The following is a 17,106-nucleotide window of genomic DNA, read 5'->3' as shown; positions in this document are numbered from 1 at the left end:
GCTATCTCAAAGTTTTCCAAGTTTTTTTTTGAGTCCATGGATATATTCCTAAGTGAAATAAACAACCATATGCTTATGTCCACAGAGATAAACCACAGTAAAACAAAATCAAATTTAAAAAGACAAGATAAAATAAACAAGAGATAAAACAAATTTTTTTGGTTGCACATTCGTCACTTTTGTCTTGATCAGACACTGTAATTTAGGCCCCCTGGACGTCACTTATAACCGCAGTCCAAACTGACAATGCCCCTGCTGGCTTAACAAGCAGCCAGCATCAGCATCCATGACAGCATTAAGGAAAGCCATCAGAGGGCCCGTGAAGTAAAGCATCAGTCTTACCTTCGGCAGCATACTCTTCAGCTTCAGGGAGGGTCCAAAGGGAATGCAGGAAAAAGAGAGAGAAAAGACACAAAGAGCATACTCATTAGATGAGATTACTTACTTAATTTACTTCTCTTTAAATAAATGTCTTATTTTTTCTTCAAACTAAATCTTTACACGATAAAATCTAAATAAAGACTGCCGAAGAGGCTTCAGATCTGACAGCAAAAAAAAAAACAATTCTGTCTGCTCACTGGAATATCTGATCCACTGTTTTGTTTTTTTCCTTCTAGTGACTCTCTTGAAAGCCAGCAAATGGTAATATAATTTTTTAAACACCATATTATTATCTTTAAGAAATGTCTAATACGGTAACCACTCTACCTCACACAGGGAACAGGACGCTTCAGTCAAAGAGGATCCCCAGCTGAGAGACACCGACTCACACACACTTTTCTCTGGCTTAATGATACAGTGAGTTGGAGTATTAGAGTTCCGACTACAGCAGGACCCCAGAATCAGAAAAGCTACCCTACAGCTGCGGAGGCCAATCACTAATGCTGGAAAATAAAACTACAGTCGCCTGCCACTCTAAACCCCATGTTGGAAGATGAGTCCCTACCCCAAAATATAAAACTGCCTCTAGCTTGGCATGGCATCCAGGTGGAGAGCTTGGCACTTTAATCTGGTACTATGGCTGCTGGGTCTAGGTCTTCATGGGCCACAACTTGATTAAGTTGTAGCATGGTCAATAACATTCAAAAGTGACTCTACTCTGCGCTGGTTCAATAAATTAATGGAGTACGGCATTTCAGTCGGAGCATTAATAGCTGCAGGCATTTTGTGCAACAGCAGGACACAATTTAAGAAATACTATGGAGGTCAAGTAAAGAGAAAAATATTCTACATTTTTTAGCTAAAAGGGCAAATCTATTTTTCATCTACAGTCCATATAAGTCAAATGTGTTGGGAAGCCAACATAGTGAAAGCTTTTAGCATTAAGATTTCATGATAACAGCAGCTGCCATTTATAAATCTGAAATGCACCATTGGGGGCCAAATGTGGCTGAAAAGTAAGCAAGTCAACCAGATTTCCAATAACACAGAACAGTTCTTGAAAAGGAATTCTCTTGATTGAACGTATCAGTTCATGAGATGAATGGACCCAATCATATCTCTGCTCATGAATTCCTTACCATTATTGAGCTTCTTGAATTTAATTAATGGTGTAACTGAAACCACAGGGTTAATAAAATAATGACTTTAGGGGATATAACATTCTTATTTTGCTTCACAATCATACAACAGTAACTCTAAAGGACATTTAACGAGGACATCAGGACTTCTTAAGTTCAAGGACGGTCCACTATGTATCGCTGGTGCCTGAACTGAGTTCAACGAAACAAGGTGATTGTCACAAGTATACAGTAACATAAAAGTATAAAGATTAAACCTCTCCCTAAGTGTAGATTGTTCCGATGCATTCAAACCAGCAGAAAGGATACCAGTACACTGTTTGAAAGGCTGTCATTTATGAATGACAGAACGTTTGCCAAGCTTAAGCATGGGAATCGTGTTTGCCTGATGTGTGTAGTGGCTGTCTACATAATCACTGGCCATGACTCGGCCTTTCCTCCTGTCTCATCTCAGATCATAGTCCATCATCCTTTTTCATTGTGCTCCCTCATATCTTCCTTTCTCCCTCCCAAGCTGAAGCAAACAATGCTGGAATCTACAGCAGAGGTTGTTGTTTATATCATGTTAGGGGGAAACCAACAATGGTTTAAATGTCAAGACACGGTTTTGTGTTACCACATAAACGGCAGATATAAAGAACTTTTTTTTGAAGGAAGACATTCCTTATCTCTTGACACTGCACACACAGGTAATGGTGGGCACCACTAATTAAATCTATACCATTTCAAGGTCTACTCTTACTTGACAGATATTCCTCTTGAGCAAGCATTGTTTCACACTGGGAATAGTTATGAAATCAAGCCTTAGGGAAGAAACACGATTTCTGTCAGACACTTACTGGGATATACCCCATCCCTCTAAGCTTGTACTTTTTATCCCACTGATAGTTTCCAGTAGTCTTTGCTACCCATTACTTTTTTCCATAGCAGCTTTCCATTAGGGGGTATCCCATATAGCCCCAGGCTTTAAGCTCCACTGGGATCCATGTCTTTTCAACGTACTTTGTGATTCATATGGGAATGTGGAGAATGTATGCAGAAGAAAACGCTCAGATCTACATATGTGTAATTCCCCAGCAAAAATGGGGCACTAGGATAAAAAGAGGAATACAAATTTGTTATTCTAACCTTTTCATCCCAACCAAAGACTAAAAGGGATCTAAAAAGCTAAAAAGCAGAAAAACCCAACATTAAAATTGACAGCCTGTCAAATGTGACATTTCTTTTATATCTCTAAATTAGTGTGCAATACCTCCAGCAACAAAAGTAAAATTAATCAAGGAGACAGTCACAGGACAGATAAGAGAGCAGAAATCAAACTTGGGCTGCAATAAAAATAGATTAAATAAATACCAAAGTAAAATTCAGATGGAAGCAGTGGAGATGCTGGATTTCTTCACCAATGAATCCCTGAGGCTTTGGAGGCAAATGAGAGACTTTTCAGACCTAATCCTAACCAAGCTAACGAAAGGATTTACAGAGGGGAAAAAAGCATGCCTGCATTGAAAAACAACCTCCTCTCCATCGCTTTCCTCCCATTTCTTTGCACACCAAGGTAGCCCCAGAATTAGCTGTTGCTTGGATACAAAAAGAGCATGAATTGGCATAAAGTAATATTGCAAATATCTCATGGTACATTACCAGTTCTAAATATGCCTAACAGCTATACCATAATTATAACGTGAAATATGAACAGCAAGCTTAAAAAGTACTTAGGAACTATATTTAAAAGATATTTACTGAATATAACCAATATAAGATATGGTTACACACACACCTACCAATAAACTACTCTCAAAGCCATTCTGTCAGTAAATATTCAGTCAGTTATTAAGGGATGTGTCCTTAAAGAATCCACCAATATGCATCCTAAAAAATCTATTCCAATTGTTGACTTCTTTTGTAAATTCATCATCTGTAATTCTCAGAATAATTTTCTCATTATAGATAAAGGGCTAAAGCACAGCAGCAAGTCATCACAGAGGGAGTTCAAGCTCAACATCACAGGCAGCAGGAAAATGACTGCATCGCTCACTGGCACTTACACTCAGCTGAAGAAGCCCCTGCAAATCACACACACATCAAATCCCCCGCATGCTCCAACTCAAATTTACAACATCTTTTGATCTAGCTACAAACTGTGAAATACACATTACGGTGCATTTGTATTTTTAATGTGTAATAGCAGGGAAAATGTATAAAATAGAAATATTCAGTGATATTCAGTAAAATTGTATTTTACTTTGATACCAGATGTGGTGCTGTTATTTTGTTATATACCTAGTAACTGTACTGGTATCTATTCTATAGTAGTCTCACACTGCCAGACCTTAACAGCTCTGTGTCAGCGATGGAGTATATGGTATGACTACACCGCCTATCTATTCTGGGGTAGAGCGAAACACTCTGGCTTGTCTGTACCTCCTTAAAACAATCACAACCATCCTGAATTGAGATAGTGAGAAAGGAGGGACATGAGGCACATGAGAGACACGGCGGACGTCATGCTTTATTCCGGCAATGTCCATCCGTTGTGTCAGAGTAATCATAGTGAAGATATGAATAAAATACCAGTTTAGAACTGTATATACGTATTGTTGCGTATGTATGAACTTAAATGCTAAAATAGCACCCGGATGACAGTCAATGTAAATTTTGAATTCAACATATTTTTTTAAAGAAAAATATGAAAAAAACATATAAACAAACATTTTAGCACACAGTGAAATATTTGCTAAGCATATACACCTGTTGATTTATGTCCATGAAGTGGTTCACTTGGCTACTGTTGCCATCTGTTTTCAGGCTGCAGTTCTCCCATCCTATATTTTGTAGCTTGAATGTGGCATAAGGCAAATAAGTCACCTGAGTGGATGTTGGAGCAGCACAGAGTACAACATTTTCTGTGAAGCCACACAGGTTAGCATTACCCAAACAACGCTGGGTTCAAGTCAATGTGGACAGTTTTAGCTTTTAGGCAACAAAGAGTGTGTGCTGTGAACAATACTGGCTCTAATGCTTTCTGTGGTATACCTAGCGTGTATACAATTCTACATAATAAAGCACAGTGTCTGAAATGTCTGTGTATTGCTTTGGAGTCAGCTTTTTATTCCAAACTTCAAATGCAGACCATTATTTTACATGGCCCCTGACTTGTGAGTCACTCTAGTTGCATTGGAAATACTTTGAAAGTCTGTCATTTTAGCCAGCAGAGTGTCCCTCAGAAAACTGAGATTTCAAAAGGGCAAGAGGGAATAGAAAACGCCCTTTCCATCCAAGCCCATTTGACATGACTTCAGAGAGGCTCAGAGGAAAAGAAATGACAGCATTAGTAAATAAAAGAGACAAGTAGAGAGAACACACACACACACACACCACAAACACACACACTTTTCCTTCCTCTTTATATTCAAATCAGAGGGAAGCTTGGTCCTGAACTTTCTATCAGACTGATAAATTAATCCACAAGACATGGCCTTTGCAGATTTCACACCAAATCTCGATAGCAAAACACAAAACTTGCATCCGACAAATGCGCAGCTAGAGGTGAGGCTTTCTAATAAAAAAATAATTAAACATGTTGACTGATTTATCTAGCTAACATTAAACAAGAGAACTGAGTTTAAATGGTAAAGGTCAGAGCGATGCACCCTTAAACAGATGTGTAGGTTTTTTTCTTCACTGAGCAGTAGAAACTGATATCTGATATCACTGCCATATCTGGTGTTTTTAAAATGCCCTGTATTAAAGCAAAATTTGGAAATATTGTGTACTGTATACCCCATGAGCCAAGGAAGAAGTGATTCGTTTTTGGTGCAGATCAAGAAGTGCGTAAAGGATTTGTTAACACAGCATGATAAGGTATGAACTTTGGTGACTGTCTATCACTGTTTCTTGGTACAGATCAAATCATTTTCTATTTTTAATATCCTGCAAATTCAGAAGATTGCTAATCCTAGGCAGATTTGGGTGCTTTCTAGACAAATCATTGACATCTGTAGCATATCTGTACTTTCAGACTTAACAAACCTCACACAGTGCTGACTCATAAAGCAAAAGCAGGTATCAGAGGGAGGTTGGAAAGAGGTAATAACTTAAAGAAAGGAATGGGGGAGCACCTTTTTTGCCAATGTCATCACACCGCTGAGAGTTAAAGTTAGAGGACGGGCTAAAGGTAATGGTTGACATATATCAGGGCCCTTGCACAAGAATCAACAAGGACAAGGTCAGACAGAAATAAACAAAGCTAGCAGTGGGCAAATTAGATAATAGATACTAATAGTATTATTTTTATTTAAAACTGAGTCAGGGTGGTTGATTAATTTAATTACAAGCTAATAAATGAAGCCAGTTTTGAGGAGGGTGAGCTGTAAAACAGCATAGCAGTAGAACGATTTGAGTCTTCTAAAACAGGAATGATGTGTTTCAGCAGGGGAGAGCAAAACAGAACTCATTTCAACAGTTCAAATGAGACATAGGCTAATTAAGCAAGAGATAATCGCTTGCCTAATAGGAGCTGACTGGGCAGAGTGAGGGGCGAGGAGAGGCAAAAAGAAAGTAAAGGAAGACAATTTGTTGATGCTCAAAACGATATGGGCTTGGGAGTTATCAGACACATGAGCTTATACAACCCAATCTGTTCTGTGAAGAGCGGCAATGAAAAGGACTTGAAAGGTCAAACCAAGCTTGAATTGCTCTTCCATTTACCAAAGGCAACCTAAATATCATATATACCTTACAAACTTTATTGTAACATGGATGTTGAACAATAAAGTTTGACACATGACTGGTATTAACTTAATCATTTCCATTCCAGTTCCTCCTGTGGGTGATTGACAGGAAGGAAAGTGTAAAAAAAAAAAAATGCCTCATGTTTGCTGTGATGGATTATCTGGCTCTGTCCATCTTCAAATCTGTGGAACTAGTTTTTTTTTTTTTTTTTTACAATATTCAAAGATGGATAGGAGTTTGCTATAAAAGTGGAGAAAATGAGCGCTGATATCTGTAGCTGTGCTGACTGTGTGCAGACAGCAAACAGAGCACTGACACAATCTACAGTGATTATGCTTTACAGATGAAATGCATTGCACCTGTATGGCATAAAGAGCTTTAAAACACTATTAACATGCTTCTATCATTTTACAACATTAACATTTTAAATGGTTAAAAGGTGCTTGATAATTCACACATTTCCTGTGCATGTATATGTGCAGCCAGCAGATGAGTGTATCTTTCACCAATCAAGCGTTGGCCTGGCTTGGCTGCCTTCCTGTCTATTAGGGCCCTCCAGCCTAGCGGACTTAATGACCTTTGATTTTCAACTCGGCTCATTTTTCACTACATTTAACCATGGTTTTAAATTCAATTGAAGTTTGTATTAGCATCATTCACGTGTCACCGCAAATAAATTTGAAAGTAATGACTGGTGCTGAGTTAACTAACATATTCCTTTATGAGCAGAAAAGAAGCTCTTTCACGTCTCTAGTGAAGATTTGCAACAACAGCGAACTATGTTTAAAAGGGATGTCACCTATTTGTCACAATGGCATTACTGATTCAAAAGAGCACTGGGTTGTCGGGGTAACAAATTAAAAAGAAAACCACACATTATAAATCTTTACTCCATGATTTTCAAAGCATTCCAGGTTAAATTGTGTGATTTGTTTTAGTGAACACAAGCTGCCTTGCGTGGTTCTACATTAGTTAGTGATTTCATACATTTTCCAGAATGCCTTTCGACAGCTCCCAAGACAATTCTGCAGATTGGTGTGTGTGTGTGTGTGTGTGTGTGTGTGTGTGTGTGTGTGTGGTGTGTGTGTGTGTGTGTGTGTGTGTGTGTGTGTGTGTGTGTGTGTGTGTGTGTGTGTGTGTGGAAACAACAAGCATCAGTTGAGTTACATATTAAGTTTCATCCAGTGAAGAAATAGTGAACACTGCACCCACATCATCCAACACAAACATGTATTGTGGTTTCCCAGCATTCTAGTCTATTAGGGCTGCTGTCAGCAGGGTATTCCTGCCTCTTCTACACTACAATGACTTTCTCCCTGTATGACTGCTCAGCGCTGATGTAAAATGGCAGCTCAAGTAAGTTCTAGCAAGCCCTTACTCTTTGATTATAAGGGGCTGAAACCAAAACCTGACATTTACTGATGGTGTTTCAGATAGCTGAGGGTTTTTTTCTGCAATTAAATTGTACTCTAGCTATGCTCAAAGTATCTCAACTTGGCATCATGTCATCTGTATTTGGACAGTTATCTGTGGAAATGAGACTAATGCAAAACCACACAGCAGGTATGCAAGCTGTATTTTAAGGGGGATTCTAGTTTGGACAGACTAGGTAATCTAAAACCTTTCAGGAGTGCATTTGTTTAAAAGTAATAACTATACTGACAAACCAAATTAAAGGTGACATTTGTGCTCCCTGAATATAGACTATTTACTCTACAGCCAGACATATCCAACTATTTATTAGAATTTGAAATGACTTCTTGTACTCTAGGTAATCCCTGTTCAAGGTGACCTAAAGAGATTTGTTTCCATTGGTCCTGAAATCTCTGACTATGATCATCAACTCAGCAAATGACATGAAGAGATCATGTTTCTTTGTCCCTAAATGTGAAATCCTCTTTCAGATTATTTCTTCCGATAAATAAAAGCCAAAGTTTTTAGATTATTATACACTAACATGCAAGATAGCTACAGATTAAGGAAGAGCCTGTTTTTGTGCTTTTAATCTACAGGATGTTATTTTCTTTACTGTCATTTCCTACTGACTCTACTGTGTGTTTACTGCAGTGGCTCTGTATGTTTTTCTCAACAGATGAACAAGAGTGCTGTTCATGTACAACAGTACATGTGGAGATTTAATATACTGAACCAATTATCTACATATACAATTCATTAAAAAGTGCATATTGCCTATTACATGTGATGAAAAATGATCCAAAATGTGAAGGTCTGAGAGTGAACAGGTATCAATCAAGGTGTTTGTGCAAACAAAGCAATTTGTGAGCCGTCAAGCAACTGCTTTGAAGTACAGAAGCGAGTCTCAATCAAACAGAGGCTGTTTGGTCTTACAGGGAGTTACAACAGGCCGGTAATAAAGCCACAGCATTTACAAGATTGACAACTATTGACTGAAAAACTGGTCTAAAAGGAGAAACTCAGACATGGGATGACATCATTGGCTGTTCAAGACAGTCTGCCAGCATAATCTCTGTGAAGTCACTGCCTATTTGATGCCCCTTTTCTGAGACATCAGTGGTGATTAGACATCAACTGTAAGTTGTGGCTGCCACACTTTAGAGATTTTACTTTCTTAAGTTTAATTCATGTTCTCAGTCTGTATGACTGGGTTAAAGAAAAAGCCAAACGACTCATTTGCTGTCAAAGCATTGCAGTGACATGTCACCCTCTGGGCTCAGCATCTCAAGTCTCTATCCCTATGGCAAAGACACATTGCAAAGTCATTTCTATGTGTAGTTTTAAAATCGGAGCATAGTACTAATTGTTGAGATGTGGCTCCCACCGGTGTTCCCAGTGCTAAAAATAAACATAAGTTCGATGCTGTGAGGGGATTTGGATAACGGGGTGTACCAAGATGACACATTTAGTTAGGTTCAATCAGCAACAGTAGATCCACCTCATTGATGTCACTAACTGTTAGCTGGCAGCCAGTCAGCTCCCTCCCTCAGCCCAACAACTGTGAGCAAAGACACATCAACACACATTAAGTGACATGTTTGCTGCTCCATTTCTCTACCAGACCCCTTACTGAGGGATCTGACGCCTCTTGCCGCTCCCATCATGTGCTCTTTTTTTGATCTAATGATGAATCATGTTTAATTCAACTATGTAGATTATTAATAAATAAAAAGGTCTCTATGAATCACTTGAGACATGGTGCAAACAAATTCTAAGTGTAACTGTACATAATGCAATAAGATTTTATGAATCTGTCACTCTGCATAAACCCCGTTTAAAAATGTAGTTATATAGAAATTGCATTTTTCATAGGATATTTTGTGTATTGTTGCTGCAGAAAGGTCAAGAGAGGATTAGTGTGGGGTGGGAGGAGGTGGTCTGACAGTTCATCGATGATAGCATCACATTAGTATCGACACCAAGAACTCACTAGGAAAGCAAATCTTATCTTTGCAAAGCTAGGAAGACAGGGGAGATGGGAGTGAGGGGGTAGATAATGGGAAAAAGTGGAGAGGGAAACGGAGGGAGGGGAGTACCGATGGGGGGGGGGAGAGAGAGAGAGATATGAGATGTATGAAACCTTGGCAGAGTGCTTATCTCTTATGTGGAATAAGAAGCAGGATGAGACTGAGGAGTGTTGTTTAAGGGTGGGGGCTAAAAGGAAATCTACAAAATTTGATGAAACGTCAAGCCGTGCAACAAACACTTTGAAACTCTGGCTACATTTTCTGGTGCAATGTAACTTCCTTTCCTGTGTATTCTGTTGTTTGACGGTATAACTGGTGGAGTGTGTAATTTGCCCAATGTGAACAATAAACATGGAAAACTGATGTGCACACAGCTACTATGGAGTTTCAAGCCACCACTGGGAGTTTTTTTTTTACTCTGACTGCGGTAACTAAAAGCACTTGCTAATAATATGGTCAATCTTCTTACCATTGGCCTCATTTGCTTATTTGTCTTACAGAGACAAAGACAATTTTAGAAAAAGGCCGGTAAAAAACACCGTGTGCCACATCTAAACCAAACTTAAAAAGTCATATTATATGCATTAAGCAGTTACTATAACTTTTGACTACGACTTAATTATTTATTTTTAAATGATTTATCGCATGTGGCTTGCTACACATTGTCCCTTCACTAATGATATTGTTATTGTTCTCTACATGTAAAACCTGGATTATGCTGGATTGCTGGATTAATTTTCTCTGAGATGTATGCAGGGCTGGGCAACAGTGTCAGAAATTAAGAGGGGCAAAGGGCAGAAATGCCACAAGAAATCTCAGAATACCGATACAAAACGCAACTGAGGGGCCCAAAAAAACGATATTTACCAGTTTAGGCTTATATTGGTATTCTACATTAAGCCATCATTTTATTTTCATTCAATTAATTTAATTTCCATTTCTATGACACACACACACACACACACACAAAACAGCACTGTTTATTTCCTCATGTTGGCACAAGGTTGTGCTTACTGTATGCATCTTGACTTGGGATCATTTTACATTAAAAACAGCAACTTTATGCACTATAAAAAAATTTTTAAGTGCCCTCAAATTATTTACAGTAAAGGCCACAGCCGTGGTTTAGATGTGTGTGACGGCCGTGACTGTTCACCATTTGGTAGGCTGTTTTTTTTAAAGTGCCTGCCCTTTTCCAAATAGTTTCCACTGATGGCTTCTCAGATGGTTCTGTGTAACAAACCAACCGGCATATCATGTTAGGCAAAAGTTACCACCAAAACATTTTTTTTAATTTCCTATGCTGTTGGGCAATATGTTTTAACTCAAGATTAAATTTTGTTTCAAATAAAAAAAAAAAAAAAAAAAAAAAAAAAAAAATATATATATATATATATCTCACACAAATGAATAAAGACATGTATGTTCTGTGCTCCACAAGTAGGCCTTTGTGTTCAACAAAACTCTTCAAATGCAAAAAAGCATTATCTTAGTTTCTTAGAATCTTAGTATTTTTCTGCAACGTGTCTTGGTGCTTGTATTGCCACCTGCAGATACAAACAACCAACACCTTGCAGAAACAATAATGATGGAATGGCAGTTGAATTGAAAAACAGCCATCTGATTAAGAAAAAGAGACACTGACATTTTGAAAAAGTACGTTCTTTGAGTTGGCAAACTAACACTCGCAGTAGCTCATGAGTAGTGCTGCTTTGCATTTTAAATCTTTATTAGCAGTCAGAGATCTTTCGTAAAAAGAAATTGAAAGCATTGAGTATGCTCATACAGTCTGAACATCAGTCTCAGGAAATGTTGGAATAGTGCCTGGAATACCAACAGCATCCGAGAATGAAGGGGGATGAGCAAAACAAACGAGGCAAGAACCAAAAAAAAAAAGGAGGGATAATAAAAAGGAAGAACACTGGGGTTGGCGGGAATGACAAATCTCTTAATCTCTCCCCATCTCTCTCTGACTATGTTTGTTTTGTGCTGGTTTTGGCCACAAGTCGTCCGTCAATCCCCTCGTAAATTGCCTGTGTCGATCAAGCCTTACAAGCTTCCACACATTCCCTGAGTCCCTGTTAAAATGGTCACGCCAATAAAAGCCCATTCACTTGTAATGAATTGAGAGAGAGGCTAAAGACTAAAGGGGCTGATTTAGTGACAATTGTTGATGATCCTCGATTGAGTTAGGATTGAGCTAGCCAGCCTCTCCATCCCTACAACATGGCTGGCATTGTTGGGGATTTCTAAAAGAAAAAAAGGCTTCCAATTCCCATTACTTCTCATCGGCCTCTGAAATAGACTTCTAGACAATGTACATTGTGAATGGAAACACCTCACCCTTGAGACACTGTAACTAAATCACTGGCAGTACGGCATGCTCAGAGCCGTGCATTGTGATGAGCTCCTGCAATGCGCCTGAAGATGCAACAAAGCCACTGCAGACTTAACAAAACTTAGCGAAAGGATGTCAAACTAGGGGTGGAATGGTTCACAAAATCCCCGGTTCAGTTCATACCGTGGTTTTTTCAGTCACGGTTTTCGGTTCGAGGTTGATAGGGTGTTGGTACATTGCCAATGTCAACATGCTTTTAATTAATTAATTTATAATGCCTTAACAAAATTCTGCCTAAGAACAAACACTTCTTCATTCTCAAATCTTTATTCAAGAATCGGTTTCCTAATGAGTGCAAACAAGAAATGCAGCTTTGTTATTTGTATATAAAATGGCCACCTTATAGACTAAGGTCATCAACATAAAGTAAAGCATAAACTCAACCAGCATTAGACAGTGGTAACATTTGTTTTTCCACTGGAAATTAAAAGTGCAGTCTTTTAAATACAATGAAAAGAATATGGCTGGATTTTTATTTTAATCAAAAGGAAAGGTATCACTGTGTTATTAAAACAATAAAACACATTAAGAGCAACATAACCTTCATAAATGTGCCTTCATATTCAGAGAATTGCCGCAGCATAAACCACATGTGTTGCAATTAATCTTCCACTTTTTTTCTGTCTTTGTGACACTTAATCCCAAATGTTCTCATACAGCAGACCGAGACTGACTGACAGCTCGGAACCTCATCCGTGCCAGCTGCAGTTCACTACAGAGTAAACCGTGGCCCACAATAACTTTATTTGAAGTTTTTTGGGTTTTTTTTCAGCACAAACATGTCTGACTGAAATCTTTGAGGCTAAAATAAACCCCACATGCCCCAAACCGTGACTAGCAGACCAAACTATTCAGATGTTTTACTGGAACCGCCCCTAATGCCAACGGACGTCAACTGCTTAAGTAATATAACGAGAAGTTACAATTTTATTGACAGCAGTTCTGTCAGGATCCTCCCTAAGTGTGTGCATAGATAAAGAGCCATGGCTCATTCCTTAAATTTCTAATAACTACCCTGTGAAGGCACTACAAATATCCAAGTACCAGAGATGGTAAAAAAATTTTTTGCCACGGTAGGGTAATGGCAGTCAAATCCTGCGGGGTTTCATTGTGAGTGAACTGCTGATGCTGTAATCTCCAGGTAAGCTGTTGTAACGCTCGCATCCCTGCTCTTCACTCTCTGTGGCATGCTTGAACGTTGAGCATGGGACTATCTCAACCCTGAAACCCCACCACCCCCCAGAGCCGATTACAGCTGTGAGGTCAAGAGAAGCTAATGTGACTTTGTCTGGAACTGCTCGGTGTGGCCCCAAGGCCCCTGGATTACATGCACAAAGGGATTCTGAAATACAAAAGTATACAGTGCAAGAATTCCACGCAAAGCAGACAGAAGGGAAAACAATTGTGTTTTGTTTCCAAAAGCTTAAGAAAGAGTAAAACCTTGTCAACACAGGTGAGCAGGAATTGTTGTTCTATTTCTTGCTTTCTGTATCAACGGAGCAGTATTGATTTGTTTCCTCTACAGCTTTGAAAGATGAGTTGTTATGTGCACAACAATGTGCTGTAGAGAATACTATCATTTTCCTCAGGCTAGGGAGAATGTTTTGTACTCTACAACAGCCAACAAACAAAGAAAAAAATGATTTAATATAAAAGAATATGCACAGTGCTTTGCTTAAGGTCTCCAGTATAACTGACAGCCGCCTGAAAGCCTGTGATACAGCATAAAGAACACACACACACACACATATACATACATACATATATATATAAACAATATGTATATTTTTGGATTCTACGCTATTTTACTTTCTTATTATATTCATTCACACCATGCATTGATCTATTCATCCCTCAAAGCCATTTCTACTGTCTATTCCTTGCTGAGTTATGGATGTTGACCATCTGGTGACCGCATGGGATCGAGCATCTGAAGGCTGCATCAGTGCACGTGCACTGATGCAAAATGAAATACTGAGCTTTCAAGTAGCATTGTCTTTACAAGCCGTGTCTTTGTCAGTTAGAGAGACAGAGAAAAAAATCATAAAACTGTTGAGAGTGCAAAAAAAAGTACCAGCTCACTAAATTTGAACCCACTCAAAAATATATATAAACATGCCATTGTCAAAACGATTGCCTCACAGTTTCAACACCTAGTCAAGCGTCTTGCCAGGTGCCAATGTGTGTCAAACTCACTGCTGTTCCATAACAGCTGCTGTCATTGGGAAAATATTTATACTGAAAGTAAACAGTGGGGGGACTATCTGAAGTTATTCTTGAAAATAGTTGGTAGCCTGGGGCATCCTAACACTTTTCTTCCTTCAAGGTGCATGCCAGTAAATCAATACTCGGAGTGAATGTCTGTATGTACCGTACATGTGGGTACGTGAGCGTGTGTTGACCCACATTATCTCCGGGCTAGTGCGAGTGGCTGCTTGGGTTCAACTAGGTTTCACTGCACACCATTCAGAATTCCCTTACAGACATGGGATTTCACATGGGAATCTGAAAATAGAGAGATCCATTTTAGAGAAGTATGTCACAGCAGGAGCTTGTTCAACCGTGGACATCAAAGGGCCTGGTAAAAAGGCCGTTGACTTGTACTATATGGAGATGATCAGGGCTGCTACACGTTGGTAACTTAAACAGGCTGTACAGCCACAGTGAAGCCATACGGCCAAGCAGACTGACTGGCCAAGGAGTCACTCTAGCCAGGATAATCACAATAAAGAACAGCTAAATATAGGTTAAGGGGAATTACTGGAGTTGCCATGCTAACTTGTATGGTAAAAATGGACTGAACCATTCCCATTACTCATCCATTGCATTGTTTGCAACAAAAAAGAGAAGGAAAACAGATTAAATCATACAGTATGCATTAATAATGGTGCATTGTAAGTGTAAGATAAAATAAGCTCATGCTACTTGAAGAATGCTCTCCAAAATGTAAATAAATAAATAAATAAATAATGTATCCTTTATAATTTCATAAGGGGAAATTACAATTTGTTGTTATTACACACAGGCCTGAATTACACACACACATGCTCATGCACGCGTTAAAATTTGAGGAATGGCAATTTCATTAAACCCATAACTTTTGCGATGAGGTGAAAATTTTATCTAATATTGGTCATAAAATAAAAAAGAAAGAAATTGCATTCATGTCTTAATTGGAAATGGGACCACTTAGGGTTGGGACCGCATTACCGCGATTACGTGCCACTATCGTGGCGATGACATCATTGCATATTTTTGATTAATCTTTTAGATATACTGTATATATACATATGTATATCATGTGATATGAAATATAATGAAAGCAATAATCATTGTGTAGGTATCCTCATCAACTGTTTGCTACTCTACATTTAAGAGTTTATAAAGAGAAAAAAAAGCAGCTTTGCACATGAAAGTCCATTGAGTTGAGGACGTGGACACATTAACGTTAACGCTGCAGTGTTTACCATTGTACATTAGCCTAGCAGCTAGAGGAGCTTCCTTCTTCTTATAGCTTAATCTAGACAAAACTGCACGGTTGAATTTCAGCATGCGTGCACGTTTTGTAGCCTAAACAGAGCGGCTTGTATTGGATATATTAAAGAGAGCAACAACTTAACGGACAGCCGGGTCAGTCAGTTAGAGCTTTCTAAACTGTTTATCTGTCTGTGGAATGGATCAACGGAGAGGAGAGAAAGTACAGTGGCCGTAAATGACAGCAAGACTCTCACACTGAGCTGAAATTGAAACACTGGCCTTCAGTCTTTTTATACAGTCTATGGCTGCAACATCTGTTGTAAGGTTTAAGCTGATGTTTTTCGGGTGTCACACCGTTTACTTTACTGGTGTTATTGACAACAGATAAAGCCACCGCGTCTTGAGAAGCTCTAGCTTGGTGTTTTATTGTTCACTTTTAACTCACTTTACAATAACTCTGCTAACTATTTTTCCTCTCTTTCGTCACAGCGGCTCTCATACGCTGCTCTCCATTACCGCTCGCTCTCCTTGCACGACCACACAGGCACTGATATCACTCACTTAAGGCACCCTCCCATTCTTGCTCTAACTTACGCTGCTCTCGTAAGGAGGTTGCGGTATACCACACTACAGACGGAATTTCTTGCTTTTCAACCGCGTCAAGAAAAAAATCCATACCCCCCCATCCCTAGGACCATTTGTATTAATAATGTTTTACTTGCAATCTAATTGCATACATAAATACTGTACATGCCTTGAAATCTGACATTTTAAATCATGGATTAAAAAAAAAGTGAGCTAGAAATGGGATGATTTAAACATGGTTATATCTTAAAGCTGCTTGCCAATAGATACAGGGGTATCCAATCATTGTCATCATCCAGAATGTATTAAGTTTGCAGTAGTGACATGACATGAATGTACAGAAAGCTGATTCTCTTCTCTGCGGTCAGTAAACTTCAATTCCAACATGTTATTACGTTGATGACCTTTGTAGCACAGGATGTATCTGAATGGATCCATGAGACAGAAAACCACTCAAGTTCATTGAAATGTTTCAGATGAGTGATGTAAACATGCATCACGTTCAAATGATTCCGGTCAACCAAACATTTCTGAAAACATCAGCACAAAGCTGAGTGAAAATCAATTTGTTAGGTTTTCATCTGCAGGATTTAAATCCTTCTTGTCAATCTAGCACATCAAAGCATATTCATGAAATATCTCACAGAATGATTAAACAGATGTCTCTTTGGTGCCCGCTTGTCCACAGGACTATCCTAAGTATTTCCCAATCCATGTGTGTACTTTTTTTTTTTTTAATCATTTTGGAAAATATATGTATACATATAACTACAGAAAAAGTTCCCACATATTGATTCCCCTGCTTAAGCAAACCCATGCGACTTGTTCACCTTTTCAAAAGAGTCTTTTTCAAAAGAACAACCGATTCATGAGTCTACCCCTCACCGGAGACAACCCTCTGCGTCTTTAGACAACGTGCATTGGATCTAAGAATTGGATGTTGTGACATTAT

General features: G+C 38.7%; 1 protein-coding gene across 1 annotated transcript in view; it reads right to left on the bottom strand.

Moving 5' to 3' along the window:
- Positions 1 to 295: 295 nt before the first annotated feature.
- The window catches only part of LOC116669437 (neurexin-2), a 139,097-nt gene continuing 122,286 nt past the window's right edge, over positions 296 to 17,106 (bottom strand). The window contains exon 3 of the mRNA XM_032499321.1: positions 296 to 363. Within this exon, the coding sequence (XP_032355212.1) occupies positions 296 to 363 (68 nt within the window). The remainder of the gene's footprint in view (positions 364 to 17,106) is intronic.

This window comes from Etheostoma spectabile, chromosome 19 (assembly GCF_008692095.1).
Source record: "Etheostoma spectabile isolate EspeVRDwgs_2016 chromosome 19, UIUC_Espe_1.0, whole genome shotgun sequence".
Lineage (NCBI taxonomy): Eukaryota > Metazoa > Chordata > Actinopteri > Perciformes > Percidae > Etheostoma > Etheostoma spectabile.
Note: the sequence above shows the minus strand (reverse complement) of the source record. Positions and strands in the feature narration are given on the sequence as shown.